An 18,084-nucleotide genomic window follows, 5' to 3' on the forward strand; every position below is an offset into this window, starting at 1 on the left:
AGTACAGGAGTGTGGGGTTGCTTGGTTGTTCTTGTGAAGATGATGGAGGAGAGGGAAGCATTATAAGGGAAAGGGAATCAAAATCCATCCAGAAGTCACAATGGTGCAAAACAGAAGATGGATGATCAGATTTTCTTCCCAGAGAAGTGATGATGGTTAGAGATGACAGATGCTTTGCTGTTGATATTCACCATACAAGAAAGATGCCAGTAGGGGTTGAGGCTGGCACTCAAGCAGCCTGAAGACTGTGTACAGGTGAAGCTCTTACTCAGCTTTCTGTGTATCTATGGAATAAGCTAAACATGTATGAGGGAAAAAGTGGCACCAAGGTATATAATGCATATAGTCAAAGAAGCAGCTTCCTTGAAGCAGTTAAAATCTCTGAACATTTCCCTCTGCTGGAATTTCAGCCTCAGATTTGTGAAGAAGAAAAAAAGGAAGAACATGCCCTTGAGTCACTGTAAGTGGAAAGAGATATAAAAAGGTAGAAAGGTAAGAGCAAACAGGCATGCAGAAAAGTACTTCAGAAAAAAGTAGCTGGTCATTCATCTATGGGTGACACCATATATTCCACACTTATGGATTATCAACACACGTACAATACAACTTGAGCTGATGCATGAAAGAAAGAAAGAAAGCTTTTCCTTAGGATGGTTTAAAGGACATATGACTTGCTAATTATTCATAGCATAAATAATCTCTAGCCTGATCCAAGCAGCAAAACCTCTTGCAAGAACACTGACATTGCCAATATCTTGAGAGAATAACTGTTTCTAACTACTGAAAGCTCTGCTGTCTCTGCTGCAATCTTTCAGAAGGTAAAACTTCAGGCATATTGTGATCAAAGAGGCCCAGACTTTTTTTATCCTTCTCTGGAGTGAGTATGGCCAGGGGTTTCTGGCCACAGATCATGGGGTTGATTCTTTTGGCTGCAGTCTTTGTAGCACCCCAGAAATTTCTTATACAAGCTGGCTAGCAATGACTTGACAAGAAACTTCAGTCTGGCTTTATGCTATAAAATAGATTTCTAGAAGATTGTAGAAACCTACTGAAAACTGTAGGCCGCATCCTCTGCCATTCATGCCTGTAGAGACTTGGTTTTTTCCATCAATGACAGACATCCTGGGTAATGTTTAGTTCAGGGTATTTTGGCTTTCCTAGAAACATAATACTGAAGTAAGTCAACTGCTCTGTAAAGCTAATTAAAGAATTAGAAGACAACTAATGCTGATATATGCGACCCTGATATTTATACTGCAGAATTTATAAGAAGGTACAGTTATAAGAGATGTGGCTGATAATCTGGTTTCCAAAAATGGTTGGAGAAGGTGGTTCAGGAATACTTTTTGAAATACTCTACCTTGCTTAGGAAAGGAAACAAAGAACCAAAGTGCATTTGTTACTCTAAGCAGAGTGAATATTAATGTTAAAATATTCCCTTTGGAAAATTTTCTCTCTTGTTTTTAAATATTCTGCTATCAGGACTTATATCTGCATTTTGAGAAAAGCTGATAAAAATTTCAAAGGTGCTGTAATTAGGGTAACACACGAAATAGCCCAGGACTGGAATAGGCTACAGATACAACTTTTTCCTTTGGCACATGAGCCTGTGTGTTGATCTGAGGATCAAAGTGTGGAATCTAGTAATCCTTATCAGGTTGCTGGCAATGGGCATGGGAGAGATGGCTGTTCTTTCCCCACAAAGACTTTGGATCCTTACTTTCTAGTGAGAAAACAGAATGCCTCAGATTTCAAGACTTTAGCTGGAGAGATTTGCTAACATGTATTTTAAGACACAAAAAACTTTCTGAAACTGCTGTTGAAAAAAAATTAAATTGGCTGATGATTGAGAAGTAAGATGATGAAACAAACAAGCAAATAAAAATACCATGGGGAAAAGGAACAGTAATATGACTGTAGAGCTTTCCACTTGCACACAAAAAATATTTTAAGGTTGACTCTAACCTTGCTCTAGTTTTTTATGAAGCCTGAGGGAGACAGGAAGCACCTTCTGAAGTGCTACTTGCAATCCTCTTTTTCCCTATTTGCACATACATGGTTATTATAAATAGCATCTTTTCTTCCTCTGAACCCTCCCTGACAAAGGCCCACAGATATTTCCACCATAAAGCAGGTTCTTAAAGCTACTTCCCAGATGTTGTCATCCATTTCTGCTTATTTAACAGAGTTTAAATGGATTTTGACAAACAGTCTTTCTGCAAGAGGCAATGCAGTAAAGACCTTTAATGACAGAACTATGTGTCATCTTTGCCTATAAGCATAAATTTGCACAGCGGGCAGTGCAGTGAAAACAGCTTATCATCAACTCATCACCTCTCATCATTGTTAGAATGAAATGCAAATGGAAAGGAACATCACTTCAGTCATAGTTGTGAAAATTAGCATCTGTGACATTAGCAGTGGCTCATTATACACTCAAAATTTCAGGGAGACAGAAAAGGAACAAAACTTGCTCTTTTCAGAACTCTACCAGTCTTTACCTTTGAAATAAAATTAAACCCCTTAGCTTTCCCCACTCAAGGATAAATTCTAGTAAATATTCATTAACACTGAGCAATCTCTTCACTGCAGATCTTGTCCTACAGAAAAAGTAATTATGTCTTGAATTATTTTTGGTGTTTAGATTTGCTCTACCTATTTTCTATTTTCTTTTCTTTAAGAGGTATTCACCACTGGAGATTCACAAGCCACTGCCAAGGAAAAAAAGTTGCAATAAAGCATTTGCTTATAACATGTGTCTGCATTACAAGCTCCAAACACTTATGCAAGTGATAAACTTTACTCAGATGACAAATTCCATTGAAGTCAGAGGGACCATAGAAAATTTATTCGTCTAAGTGTTTACAGAAACAGGACCAGTCTTTCTACGAAGAATATATAAAAAGGGGTATTCTGGCCTCAGTGCTATGCCAAAAATGGGCATAGATTTTTGTGGATGCAGGGTTTTCACTTAAGCTTATAAAAAGGGAAAGTATTGGTATGAAATAGTACTAGGGAACAAAATTTAACATTGGTTTTGCAACTGTTTTCTCATAACCCTAAAAACAAATAACAGGCTATCACCTAAGTAACAGAATATTGATTTAATTAGAAGCTTGGACACATTTTTGTCTAAACAAAATACACAGGCATTGACCCTGAATTGTCTTACACACCAGAAGTAAGCTGAGTTTCAAGCACCAGGCACATTTGGAAGCCAAATAAGGAAACAAAAATGTCTCAAACCTTTAGCACAATTATAGATCAACTGTCACCTAGAATAATGACACAAGACTTCCTTCAGTCAAGCCTGAAAAAAAATGGCACAAAGTCGGCTTGGCTTCAGCTTGAAGTAAAGCCAAGAATCATCAGGCAGTTCTTAAGTTTGCTGTGTTGGTAGGAATTTGAGAGAGAGAGAGAGAGAGAAAGGAATAGGCTCTCCCCATCACATTACACCCTGTAAAGTGGGAAAGGCACTGCACAGATATTTAACAGATTATTTGCATGTTCCTTTCTCATTTGCACCTGGTCAAATGTGTAAAACAGTTCAAAGTGTGCTGTAGAGTAGCTGAGAAAGGCTTACATGGTGTTTTATTTGTATTGTGTCAAGATGTGGTGCTGCCTGAAGCATATACAAAAGAGAAGACTAGATTCTCTACAATTTCTTAAGAAGTTTTTTCTCACCATGTTTGTAAATCTGCTCCATGCCACTCTCCCAAGACAATGACATCTGTAACATCACAGGGGCCAAAGAGCTGAAAATACAGGTGATTTTAGGGGTCTTTCCTTCATCCTCTAAGTCAACTGCTCTCTTTCTCTCCCAGCTCTCTCAGGGATGGTGGCACAGACTGCACAAACTCATAGCTGAAACACATATGGTAAAAGCATTTTTTCCCACACCTGCTTTAATACTTTCCTACTCTGCAACTAAAACTCCAGCAATGCAGGAGAGACGCATTCTCCTGGCAGTGAGCTGTGGAGCCAAGGCTGATTCTGGCCATCAGCATGACCATGGACTTCTGGAATATGTGCAAGACCTAGTTTGTTTGACCTCACCTGTCCACAAATAATACTGCAGCTACACCAAGCTACATCCCCTCTGACAGAAAAGGGGGCAAGTGAGGACTGGAAGGAAGTGCTGACCGAGAGCTGCTACTTGGAGGATGATCTGACAGGAGGTGCAGGGGCTCTGTTGGGGTAAATGGTCATTTAAGGTCCTGGATAGACAGATATGTTAGGTTAAACACCCCTGAAATGGAGAGCTTAGTCCTTCAATTTGTTGAATTTCTTCAATATTAAGCACGGTATTCATAAGCCTTAAGACTTTGCCTCTAGATCTCAGTTACCTGGGTTCACAGCCGGTGTGTAATGTATAAGAGTACAGCAGTATGTGCAGTTACAAAAATAAACATTGCTAAAGGATCAGAATACTCCCAGTTTATCTTCTGAAATTTTTTCTTTCCAAGTATTCCTTGGGATGGCACTGGGTATAGATTTTTTTTGCTTAACAATTAATATTTAATTATATATTTTACATAAAATGCACTCAGTAGTTATATGTGTATTCACACATATAACATTGTGTGTATATACAAAAGCTTCCAGATACACAAAGCAGTTATAACCATGACAGCAGCACTACAGAAATTCTGCTGTATAACTAAAAAACCTGCAACCCTTCTACTTCATGGTACAGTATCAACCCTTTCATAGCAGACACTGAGAGTCTTAAGATGCTACTTTTTGTCTATGTAGCACCTCACACATCTGCACAAATTCCCTAAGCATCACAGCAATAAAGTAAAGACAATGCATTGCACACAGAGTACTGCCAGTAGATGTTGAGAATCTGTATTAGTCCTGGTTTGGTAACTGGCTTGCCCACCACTACTAGAGGCTTTATATAGGGACAGCAAATGCCCTCGAGAGTTTTAACATCATGCTTGTATGGTGTTTTTTCATCTTTATCAAAAGGTATAACTGGATGGCAATATTTTTTACAGGAGAAAGCAATAATATCAAAAGGATTAAAAATAAAATCTTGGTGAAACACTTGAATTAATGCACAGAAGTTCATACCATTGTGATAAAGACAGTGGTTAAGATTCTGTTACTTAAAATATATATATTTGGTGTCCTCTTTGAGGGCCTAAAGTAGCAAATCTGATTTCCACATAACACTCCAGATCTTTTGGCTCTCCCATAGGATTTGTGTCTTTCCTGTGTTGGAGACACTGGGCCATGTAAACTGCCTAAACCAGCTGAGGTAGCCCATGACCTCCAGGGTGGCAACAGCAACCTGCTTACAAGTATGATGAGAGAGCAGATGTTGCCTGCTCAGAGCAGGGGCAGCCAGCAAGTGATCTAGGGAAGTCACTTGTGAAATCCTGTAAGTTCTGTCAGGAGGTAAGGATCTGTGCTCCACGTTACTCAATTGGGTATGAAGCAACTTAAGCATTTGCGTTACTTATTTTGTCTGACGTGAGCCTGTCTCTTCCCTTTTGCGTATAGTGCATTCAGCAAAAACATTCTCCTGGAAAGTTTACACAATTCGATGCAAAAATGGGACTACAGCAAGTGAAGTGTTTCAAAGCATGCTACTGAGGTAGCAGGGCATCCTGAGTTACTTTACCAACACCTTTCCATTTTGTAAACTTTTACAAGAAGACAAAGTCAGCAAAGCAAAGTTGATAGGTATGACAGTCAGGTGGTTAGAACTTTCTATCCCTACTTTAGACATACAGTGAATCAAATCCATAACCATGTTATATTTCTGTATTTTTTAGAAGTTAGAATGCCAGCACCTTAATAGCATTGAGTGCATACATAGATGAATAACTAACTGTGTAGGAAAAAAAATTAAAAATTGAAATCAAACTTTTTTAAAAGAAACTTCGTATTCTGGAAGAAGAAAGTGACCAAAACTGGTTTTTGGAAAAATTTAATAGACAGGAAAACAAAGCCCATCCACAGAGTCTCTCAAGATCATGTCTTGCTTAAGCTGTAGTGTAATTAGATATTAATTGTACTTCTGCCCGGCCATAAGAGAACAGTGTGATGGCTGAACAGTAGAAAATATACTCTGTACCAACCAGCAAAATGCTTAAAACCAGTGAAGTCTGTGGAAAAATTGAATTTAACATTGTTTCAAATGCTTAGAAAAAAGTGCAATACACAAAAGCCAATGCTGTAGAAAACCGAAATATGTTCCTGGTGTAATAGTGTCTGCAGTAACCTCTTAGGACCGAAAAGTCATTAAGTGAGGTGTATTTACAAACGATGAGAAGACGGGTATGTAAACTAGAAGATACTGAGTTATTGAGAGCAGAGATATATGAAAAGGCTCTTTTAATCTCTTACTTAAATTCTCAGCATTGATAAATTGAGGTAGAAATGGATACTGAGGTGCCCAGAATTAGCAGTAGCCATTTCTTTTCACGCTTACAATAAACTTCCAAAGGTTATTTTGCACCCAGTCCAGGGATTGAAAATAAATTCGTAGCACATGAAATATCCTTATGCATCTTGCAAAACTCTCACTTTCTTGCAATTCCAAACTGTGGAAAGTGTCCGGTGTAGAACATTATCCATTTATTCAGAGTATTTCTTTCAGGCTAGAAGTATAATCATTCCCAGAAAAATAAAGATGAAAGTCAATGATTGCTAAGTGCCCTCTCCTTTGGTTATATGGGGATGCAAAAGCAAATATATTGGCATTAGGACAAATGTAATAGTTTTTCTAATTCTTCACTGATTGTCACATGCTTTCATGGGACTTCATCAGTTTATCAGAGATGAAAGGGAGTGAGGGTATTTTTGTGAGTTCCTCTGTTACAAGAATCACGCAGAACATATAAAAATAGACCAAGTCCATCACCAGGACACTTTAGCACAGCTATAGCAGCTTCACAATTGTGATTCCTTGAACTGGATCATTACTATTATAAACTATGTATATACAAATAGATTCCTGAGATTACAGCACTGAGGTACTTGCTTGCACATCAGAAAAACCTGAGGCTAGTATTTCAAAGGAAATTCTTTTAAAAATTAAGAATTCCTGCTATTATTCATTAACAATAAAAATGAGACCTTCTTACCTTTGGCTTCTGACTTTTCTCCTTATCAGATACGTTCGATGGTTTTCTCTTCAACATTTTTCATTCAGGTTTCTAGAGCTGATGTGCAACTGCTACTACCTTGTAGCTAAACTAAGTACGACGAAGCCTACTACACAAGTGCACACCGGTTACACAGTTCCTTATTCTATCAGGATGTGACTTCACACAGCTGCTCTGTGGCATGGGTGAGTGACTTGAAATCTTCACTTGGGGAGGGAGTGAGGAAGGAAGGGAGGAAGTGGCAGGGAAAAGAAAGAGGGTTCAGAGTGAGAAATGCTTTAAATCTTCTGTGTCACCATCAGGCCTCAGTAAGACTTTACATAACCTCAAGAAGGTCGTCTTCTTTTCTTCTCTCCTTTTTCCTCACTCAGCCTCGTGGCACTGACTGCACCCTTAATTTCAACATGTGTTGGAACTCAAATGTGGAGGAGGTGTCTGTTCTTCAGATGACCAAGGGATATTATTGCCCAGCAGATCTGCAGTGCACTGTGCCATGTGGTCTCACTGGTCCCCAACAGCTTCCTTTCCTTCTTAGATTTGCAGTAAAGCAATAAAAGCAGTGAGACTAATAGTCACTGTTTGGTAGAGAAGGCAAATTATCTGAAGTTATCTTTTTCTTTTGCATGGTGGAGTAATTTTTTGCTATTTATCACAGAATTGTGACTCCTTAAAATAGCACTTTTCAGTCTTTTCTCGTCCTTGATTTGGTGCCAAAGTTATAGGGAGAAAAAGCAAGTCTAACAGAAGGCTTACAACAAAGAGCCAGAGGACAATGATGAAGGTTCTTTATACCATTTTGAAAAAACAGCCCAGAGGCTAAATGAAAGTGAAGGCATGAAGATAGTTTTGAATTTCTCCTTCATTTTGTTTGATATGATTCGTCAAAGTCAAACAAACAAAAGTCTTGAAAATCCTAAGTAAAATTTGTTGTGACTCATGGGCCACAAAACATGCAACAAGGAAACTTTCCCAAATTTTGCTGAAAGGTGGATACAAATTCTCAATTTCAAATCCTGAACTTCTGGGACACCCACAGACCTTAAGTTAAATCTGAATTCAAGACTATTACAAATGAAAAAGAAATCTGCTTCTAAGTAAGTTGCAAGAATAAGGTTCAAGAGTAAAGTTCAAGAAAAATCTTTGGTAAATTTTAAAAAATTAACATTTTTTCAAAATAATTCTTATTCCAATCAAATCTATTTAAAAAATTTTTGCTCACAAATTTTGCATAGATAGCAACTCTTTCTAGAAAGCAAGTCACTGTGCAGTTCTCTTGCACCAAACAAAAATTCAGAACCCCTTGGGAACCCAAGTACTCACTGCACAGACCTTTTGTCGTTCTTTTAAGTTTAGAGCTGGCTGAACTCAAACTTTGAGGAAAGCTAAAATAAGAAACCATCCAAACTAAAAAGCAAGAGTGGATGGTTGAAAACCTGTAAGAAATGCACAAGTCTCATTTCTTAGAATTGCCTTCTAAATTTTTACAGGAGAAGACAATGCTACATAGGCAGGCAGTCTCCTGGCTGAATTGTTCTCCTCTTCTATTGTATGAATACCCCAGGGAGGCATGAGGCACTGCTCATCAGATAAATCCCCATTTCAGTTTGGACTTCTATTTAAATATTTAAGAAAGGTTTTGAGGGTCTTCTTGGATTTTAATAAATAGTCACCTGATGGGACTAAGACTTAGTGATATAAGAAAAATTATTATATGCTAATGGTATAATGAGGTTTTCTTTTCCAGACCATTGAAGAACTGGGTTGGTAAGAAGGAAAGGAGTAACACAGGTTAACTGCTGAAATTATGCCAAGTAGAATGCAAGACTGCTTGCTACGTTATTAAATTACAGTGGAGTATATGTTGAAACTCAACCCATTAACCAGGTTTTTTGCTTAACATTTTAATCAGGAGTACACCCATTTAGAACAGAGTTGAATTTATTATTGTTATATTAATCATAACATCACAATCTGAGTTCATAATCATTGCTAATATTAATAATCAATAATGAGTCAATAATAATAATCATGACCCCTGTGAGACATGCTTATTTCTATATCTGATAACACCATGTGAGATGTCCATTTAAGTTTCTAACAATAGGGAGGTTTTACTGTGGATATTTAATCAGCCTTAGTAATTTAGTAGGGTCATATGTTGTTAGAAAACCTGTATATATGATTAATAGTAATTAAACCTGATTATTTACCTACCTAGATGTACATTGCAGTATATTATTTTCCTTTTTAACCTGATGCAAATGTGAGGATTAAATGAGACTCTGCTGGTCATTAGACTGTGATTTCCTGTCTCAGGCTACTGTTAAAATCTTCATGATTAATAAAATGGGAACTCATCTGAAGAGTAATATACGAGCTTCCTTTCTGTAGAATATTTATTGTTAAACAGGAAGAAAGAGGCCATTTCAAGAGATATAGTGCCCACCCATATCTATTTCCTTTCCTCATCCACATATCAGAAAAATTATTGCAGCTTGAAAGCTGACCTGATTATGTTCTTGCCCTTGGAAGGATGACCTACACTACTTTTTAAAAGTTACAGAGTAGAGAAAATCAAACATACATAACATTAAGTTAATTTAATTTAGGTAACCAATACCTTCAAAAGGAACTCTTTTGAATTAACAATTAGTAGTGTTGGTGCTTATATCCTCTGTATTTGAAGCTAATTTTTGAATGGGCAGTGAGTAACTTTGTAAAATTAGAAAATTTCTTGTACTTAGTTTTTTGTTGGACATGATTGTAACTAACTTATTCCCCTTCCTAGCTGGTTTTTGAACCTGATCCAAATCCCTGTGAAATCAATAGAAGTTTTTCAGGTGAAATTTATAGGCTTGTATTAACTCCTCCATCCTGAAATACCCATGCAATGTCCCTCTTCTCTCTGGGAAGTCCTATGGGGAAAAAGGCTATCCACTCAAAAATAATTACAATGACCCCATGAGAATAGTTTCCACTGTCATTATAATTATAAAAGGCAACATACCTTATAGCTTATTATTAACATTATTCCATTTTAATGAATGGACCACAATCAATGGTCCTGGATATTCGTGTGCCTCCCTCCCTCATGATATCAAGTGCCACAACAGTTCCATATCCCCTTAGCGGGTTCATCCATTTACATTGCCTGAAAAGAAAGATCATTTCCAGATTCAATTGCAAGTGTAAACTTACCCTTTCAATACCTGATTATTCTGATAAAACTAAAACTAGAATGCAAACTAGATTGAAGTGTTTAGCATACTGGCCACCTGTCAAAATGCAAATGACATGACTTTATTTGTGTTAGCAACACATTTTTCATTGTCTGTCAGACATATCTGGTCAAAGTTTAACTGGAGATTCAAACAGACCTTGGGGCTATACATTGCTTTCCCTAATGCTAAGCAATCCTAGAGTGTTTGAGTCTGTTTATTTTAATTAAAATAAGACACATATTTTGCACAAGAAAGGAATCAAGCCTTCAGCCTCTGCTTTTATGGCCATGCCTCTCCCTGTGTGATCTAGTTCCCTTAGATAATGCAGAAATCTCAAAATAGCAAGTAGAGCTGAGTGAATAATTTGCGGTGAATAATTTACTTAACAAATGTAATCTTTATTTCCTCAAGGAACGTTCATGAGCAGAGCACAATTTCCTCATATGTATTAATTATGGGCCTGGACATAGCTAGATACTTCCCTCTCCTGGTCTAATCTAAGCAAGGGCCAGACACAATTAAATTCACTTCTCCCCAGCAGAGCTCTCCCCATAAACTACCACAGCAAAGACCCTACACAAACTAAAAGGAACAAGTGTGAAAAAGTGAAGCTAAGGTCTCCTTTCCCCACCAGCAACCATGAAAAAAGGCAGATGTTGCATGTAGGGCTGTCTTTATAAAAATTTAAACAAAACACACACTTGATTTAAACTCAAGGGCCGAGGCTGTGATTTTCCAGGGGGATGTTGAGGAGTGGAGTAAGATGCTAAAGTACCATCTTTGAAACTCCCACACTCACTGCAAACTCATCTCTGTAAGCATCCAGAACTTAGTACTAAAAATCAGGCTAAAATTTTTAGGGTGTTCATGCAACAAGGTGTGTACTTTCTTATTGAATAGGCTCCTCTGTGCTTTTCGTCAGAAATAAAAATGAGGAAGCAATAGAAATTAAGACTTCAAAGCTCAATATAGCTTTCAGGAAGCTGAACATGAGCCAACAGTGTGCCCAGGTAGCCAAGAAGGCCAATGGCATCCTGGCCTGCATCAGGAACAGTGTGGCCAGCAGGTCCAAGGAAGTGATTCTGCCCCTGTACTCAGCCCTGGTGAGGCCACACCTTGAGTCCTGTGTCCAGTTCTGGGCCCCTCAGTTCAGGAAGGATATCGAGGTCCTGGAGCAGGTCCAAAGGAGGGCAACCAGGCTGGTGAAGGGACTCGAGCACAGACCCTGTAAGGAGAGGCTGAGGGAGCTGGGGGTGTTCAGCCTGGAGAAGAGGAGGCTCAGGGGAGACCCCATCACTCTCTACAACTCCCTGAAAGGAGGGTGTAGCCAGGGGGGTGTTGGTCTCTTTTCTCAGGCAACTCTCAGCAAGACAAGAGGGCACGGTCTCAAGTTGTGCCGGGGGAAGTTTAGGTTGGATATTAGAAAGAATTTCTTTATGGAGAGGGTGATCAGACATTGGAATGGGCTGCCCAGGGAAGTAGTGGATTCTCTGTCCCTGAATATATTTAAAAAGAGACTGGATGTGGCACTTAGTGCCATGGTCTAGTAACTGCAGTAGTAGTGGATCAAGGGTTGGACTTGATGATCTCTGAGGTCCCTTCCAACCCAGCCAATTCTATGATTCTATGATTCTATGATAGGATTAAAGAATATTTTAAGTTTACACCCTTGATTTGGCACTGTGTTGGCACTCTACCTATCCCATACAAAGAATAGTGCTTCTGATGCTTGAAGAAATTGGCCGTCCAGCAAATCTAATAACTAATGTATGAAGTTTGCTTCAAGAATTTGATCTTTGCTAAATACGTTACATTAGGGGAATTTTTAATGCCATACATCTACTGAAAGAGCATGAGGGAACAATAACAGAGCTAAGCATGTTAAAGCAACTGTCGGGGTGCAGAGCAGTAGGAATTTCCTCATCATGCCAAGTCCCAGGAATTTTGCTTCTTTCAGACTACTGTGCTTCCTGATCTTCCTGAAAAAAAAAAATTGTGATTTTTCTGTCTCTTATGCTAATCCTTTGCCACTAAGGTCAGCGTAGTTACAAAGAAATATGGCAGGGATGGGCTCTGGTGCACCAGAGCTCCTACTGAATTTGAAGACATGTCTGGTGCAAAAAGTGTTTGCTATTCTGTGAGTAAGAAAAGCGTCTCATTTGCCTCAGACTGTGTCCTTGGCATGCTCCCAACACCGACTGGCCTGGAGAGAAAATGAAGCACCAAGAACTTATCTCAAACTTTGATCCCAACACATTCTCTTGCATTAGCAGTAGATGAACAGATCAGTCATACCTATGCTATGTCAGGTTAGCACTAACACTAATAAAAATCTATACTATTGTGACAGAAGGATTCTCAAGGAGATTGGCTTTCACCTATTGAACATAGCCCTTTCTTGTTACCTTGAAGAGTCAGAGCCAAAGTTGTCTCTATATCTTCTAGGTATCCCTGCTGGGAATATTCAGAGTCAGCAAGTTAAATGTCTTGTAAAACAGTGTCACAGGCTATCTAGCATCTGTGTAATAATTTCCAACAGAAATACGTGCATTGCTAGTGGTTTTCCTGTACAATTTATTGTAAGCAGAATATACTTTACTGTCTGTGATGAAAAACTGGCAGGATGCTGCTGCTGTGGGTTCAGGCATGTAAGTGAACAGCACACTGTTTCTCGGAGTGAACATTAATGTAGCTCAAAGCTATTGAGCATCGTTTATGCCTAGAACATCTCAATGGGTTCTGTTGGTGAACACTGTGATGATTAATCAGCTACAAGGGCATTTTATCCCACATAATTTGCAGGTTTATGAGACTATTGTTTAATGATTTTCCAGCTGAGGTTCAGCCTCCCAGAAATGCATTTACAGATAAAGAGTGACAGTTGCCTTGCCCGTCTACTCAGAAAGCTCAAGTATGAGATTTTTGATAAAGGGAACTGATATAAAAATGAATTTAGGCTCTCTGTTTTAATCTCATACAGAAAACATGACATGCTTCATTTGGCATTTAGAAGATCAGCTTAAAGCATAAGCACTGGCAGAGCAGCAGGGGATTTTTTTCAAGGTATGTACAAGATGTCTGCCAGCCTTTCTCTGATTAGAATCAAGATCAACAGAAGTAAATTCTGATTAACTCTAATGCGCAGCCTGCTGTCAGGAAACTCTGTAGTTTGAACCATCTTTTACCAGTAAACATCTCCTGCTGAATTTCTTTACTGATGCTAGAATGTCAAGTCACTGTGCCACCACAGCATTAGGACTGATGTGCAAATGTTAACATGAAAAAAGAATTAAGTGTGCATATTCACTTGCAAGTCTTTGATTTCATTTTGCTTCTAGACAAAAATTTTCTTTCTCCTTGAATGTGGTTTCAAGGGGGTAAAAACCATGTTGGAAGTGAGAGTGGGGCACAATATGGTTGTATCTGTAACTGGCTTTAAAACTTTAAACTTTAAAACTGCAGCCACACTGAACACCCCAATAAAGAAGGCACTTTTTCTGATGGATGTTGGCACCAAGTCTCCTGCTGAGGAGGACTGGCTAGGTCATTGCTGAACCCTGTGTTGTTCATGGTTAGTGCCCTGCCCGCTTCTCTCAGGGCTTCATGAGACACTTGGGGTTGTGGCTGAATGGTCACAACTAAAGAAGTTGCTCCCTGTTAGCTAAGCCTCACTAACTGAGTGGGAACTTACTCTTAGCCCATCAACAAGATGAAGTGAAGCACAGTCAAATAAATTTATTTAATTAAGGATGTAAGATAACATGCTTTATCTCAGGATGTCAGCTAAAAGCACTCATAGAAACAAGTCATGGTGCTCAGCAGGTATAACACAGTGTCAGTAACTTGTCTTTGGGGAGAGAAGGGAATGGAAAGAGGAAGCTGTTTCTGAAACTGTGTTTTGTGAAAAAAGAGGTGAATGCTTTCTTCCAGACTCCCTCCACCAGTTTTGATCCCTTTTCACTGTGTTATAAAACTCCTTCTGCTCTCCCTTCCCCATAAAGTATATGAGCTTGTGAATCTCACGCAGCATACATCTGTAGAGAACCCTTTTTTAACCTCCTGCTCTCACCTATCTGATCCTTTTTACTATTTTTATATGTAGTATCTTGTGTGTTGTGTTTTTGGTTCCTTTGCCTTGCAGCTGCCACAGAAAGCAGAAGTTGATGAAAAGACATCAAAACTTTTCCCTTCAACAGCTCCATGATCTGCTAAAAGTTCTACTGAGCTACGGACGACAAGCTGGAAAGGAGTCTTACTCCAGGAAGAGCAAAACTGAAAGCTTCATATAGGCATGTTAGTTTTCAGTTAGTAATTTTTTAAATATGTGTACAAACTGGTGAAGAGAAATGTTATTATGATCCTTTGGTTTGGGAGGTGAAAGTTCACAAAATTCATTTAAACATCCTTGGGTTCAAACACCTCTATAAACATAAATAATAATGCCTAAAAAATAGCACCGTGGCATACTGTACACACAAAACCTCATTAGATTAATAAAATAAAGTATTGAAGCCAAAAGAAGGCAGAATTAATGCTGTCTGTGATACCCAAATCTCACTCCCATGCATGTGTGTTTAATGACGCAGCTTCAATCATATAGCTTTAGTATTTGCCACATTTCCTCAACTGACTGCCCATTTCATTTTAGTGCAAATGACCAGTCTGAACGGAGATGTCAAAGCTGGCAAATAAACCGTCTGTACACTTGTCCTTCTGGTGCACAAGTTGGTATGTGTATTCTTGCTTGTGCAACAAATGTCTGATGTGTAAAATTACTTCCTATCCCCATTTTGCAAATGAAGCCTGAGGCAGACAAGTGATTTACCTAATATCACATAAGAGGTCTGTGGAAGTGCAGGGAATTGAATCTGCATTATCTACATCCTTAATCGCTGGATCATGGCTCACAGAGTTAAGGAAGATATACTGCTATAAAAAATTGGAATAAGGATTTATTTTGTCATTCTAGTTCAGTGAAATGCTAAGAAACTGTGTAAAACTGATCTATTTTGCAGCTGATTATAGACTGCATGTAATCCTCAGTTTTTAACCCTGTGGTTAATTGTGAAGAAAATATAGCTGCAAGAGAAATTTTGGGGGTTAAACTCCAAGGCTTTCAGATTAAAAAATCTGAATATCCTACCTACCATAGAATGGCCACCAGAATTAGCTGGTTTTGCCTGTTTCTGCCTGTACACATTTTTCTTATTGCCATGCTGATTAAATGTTAGGGGAGTTATGTGGAACCAAAGATGATCTGTGAGGAAGGAAATCTAGGTTTTAAAACACCTACACAATCCATTACTAAATATAAAAATTCTCAAAATATCTGCAAAAATTTCTGTTTCATGATCTTAAACTATCTGAACTCTTAATTTTCCCACTTCCCACACATTGTTTGTCATAATTTCTTCTGGTATGCTATCAAACATAAGTTGTAAGTAGAAGTGAACAAGAAGTTTCATGTCATTTAATATAATTAATTTGGTCCTTTTACTAAAAACTTTCAGCCAGATTTCTTCAAATGGATTGGAGTGTACGCACTTCCAGCAAGAATTATATTATGTTCATATTTCCAATGTACTTTGCTTATGTATTAGGGAACGTGAACTCCTTTAATCAATTAAATGTCTACAGAAAGTCAGTCCAGAACTTTCATTACCATTGGTGAATTCCCTTAAAAATAGAAGAGAATACTCAGAAACAAATCAGTGTCCAGTTCTTTCTAAAATCCCCTGGTCTTCACCTTCTAATGATCAACTGATATACCTTAAAGTATATAAGCAGCATAATTAGAGGTGTGTCCACTCTAGGTCCATTGTTTCCCTTCCAGTCATATTTTTTAAGCTCTATTCTTGTGCATTTTACCCACAGCTATTTTTTCAAAGCTGGGTGAAAACTCATTATTCAAATTAAATTTTCAGCTTCTAAAAACAAGCTCGAAATTATGCAAGACATACCCTGCTTTTACAGCATGTCACACTTTTTTACTGGACTTCGAAACACATCCTTTATAATTCTTCTGTGACTCTGAAAGTCTTAATGCCACTCTGGCAGTGGAAAACCTTACACTTCCATTTATGCCATTGCTGATCACTGATATTGTGTTACTTTTCCCACATTTCTAGGTGAGGGAGATGAAAACAGAAGTAATTTCTTCTGATTTATGAAAGGCTTATTTGACAAATAGGCTTTACAGGAACACTCTAAAGCATACAAAAATGACTAATCAAAGAGAATAACTAGCTCAATCTACACTCACAAAACAAGCAAGCAAACATATTCAGCTCCTGAGCCAGCTCACAGTTTCCAGAAAATTAATGTTCCCTAAAAGAGAAGTCATTTGAATTAGCTTGGGGAGAAGACAAAGAATATCAGGCATTGCACTGCTATCTACCACCTACATATTCTTGTAACTTGAGGTCAGAAAGGATCCTGAGTCATTTCAGGTTGTGGCTTGCTTACTGAAGCCTTAGCCTCGAAATCCTTACTGAATTAGATGTGTGGGAAGCACTTTAATTTCAACTTCATCAGGGACACTGAAGAAATCTGAAGCTAAGCTTTCTTGTTCTCCTGAATAAAGATGAGTGCACATAAAAGGTATCCTGAGCTAATGCAAGCACTGTGAAGATTAAACATTTTGACTACAAATGGGAAGCTTGTCACCAGCACAACAAGCACAAGATCAGGCCAAAGTTTAGGTTTTAGAAGTGAATCTGTGCAGTAGTAAAACCACATTACTTTGTGTAAGGAAATAAATTGCACTTAAAAAGTTACAGTCTTGGATCAGCTTATCCTAAGGCACCTGATGGCTTCATTGGTCAAAATGTCCCTGCCAGCACCAGGAGTTAATGCATTAGCAGAACACAGGATTAAAACACAGCCTGTATTAGCTGATTCATTCAGCAAGAGATGAATGCTCAAGAAGAGGTATACATTTGGGTTTTTTGCTTTGTATGATGTATGAGAAGAAATGATAGCTTTTATAATTTTTTAATATAAAAAAAAAAATGAGAAGAAAACTGTCGATTATAAAATGTTGGACTGACAGCAGATCCATAGAAGGATAATATTATCACAGCATAGATAGCATGAAGCAACTGATAGACAATACCATCTATTTGTCTCCATGTGCAGAAGTTCATGATTTTGGCAATTCTAAAGGATGCTAACAGGAAGTAATCCTTTCATCAGATGGTTTGTTATCAACAACTGTACTTAGCTTAATTATATTTTGACTCAATGATGTCTCATGAACCAAGTATTCCTTTTTCCATTAAGAATTCATAAGCCATTTAGAAAGAATAAGTTTAAGAAATACACAGTTTCCCCCATATTTTTGGCAATTATATTCCTCTTACTACATTCATGACAGTATCCAAAATAATCCTTAATTTATCTCTTTTTATCTGTTGCTCTGCAGTAACTAACAACTATGTCAGAAGAAAATGCGTGAAATCTGCTGGGGTGAAATGAAATATTCTTCTGCAGTTATCTGTAACTATCTGATGTTATGGCATCTTAACATACCTCTGACTGCACAAAAATTCACTTAATTATGATTCTGCTTTATATATACTACCAAGTACCAGCAATCCAAATTTACAGAACAGTCCAGCAATGTTTGGAGGGAAAGGTTTGGAGCTGTTCAGATTTTTAGTAGAGTTAGGCATACATGCCTCTAAGATTAATGAAAACTATGACATAAACCCCTATATTGCTATAATAATAAGGTATTAAAA

General features: G+C 38.0%; 1 protein-coding gene across 3 annotated transcripts in view; it reads right to left on the reverse strand.

The window, feature by feature from the left end:
* Positions 1-18,084, reverse strand: part of SAMSN1 (SAM domain, SH3 domain and nuclear localization signals 1) — a 53,975-nt gene that overhangs the window by 27,998 nt on the left and 7,893 nt on the right. Inside the window, exons 1-2 of one of the 3 annotated variants that reach the window (XM_030458870.1) lie at positions 4,144-4,191; positions 3,685-3,755 (exon numbers count right to left, since the gene is read on the reverse strand). The exons of 1 other annotated variant lie outside the window; for it this stretch is intronic. In XM_030458870.1, the coding sequence (XP_030314730.1) occupies positions 3,685-3,687 (3 nt within the window). In that variant the 5' untranslated portion in view covers positions 3,688-3,755; positions 4,144-4,191. Of the gene's footprint in view, positions 1-3,684; positions 3,756-4,143; positions 4,192-7,100; positions 7,268-18,084 lie in introns of those variants that run through there. One more of the 3 variants, XM_008502930.2, reaches the window with a different exon arrangement.

This window comes from Calypte anna, chromosome 1 (assembly GCF_003957555.1).
Source record: "Calypte anna isolate BGI_N300 chromosome 1, bCalAnn1_v1.p, whole genome shotgun sequence".
Classification (NCBI taxonomy): Eukaryota; Metazoa; Chordata; class Aves; order Apodiformes; family Trochilidae; genus Calypte; species Calypte anna.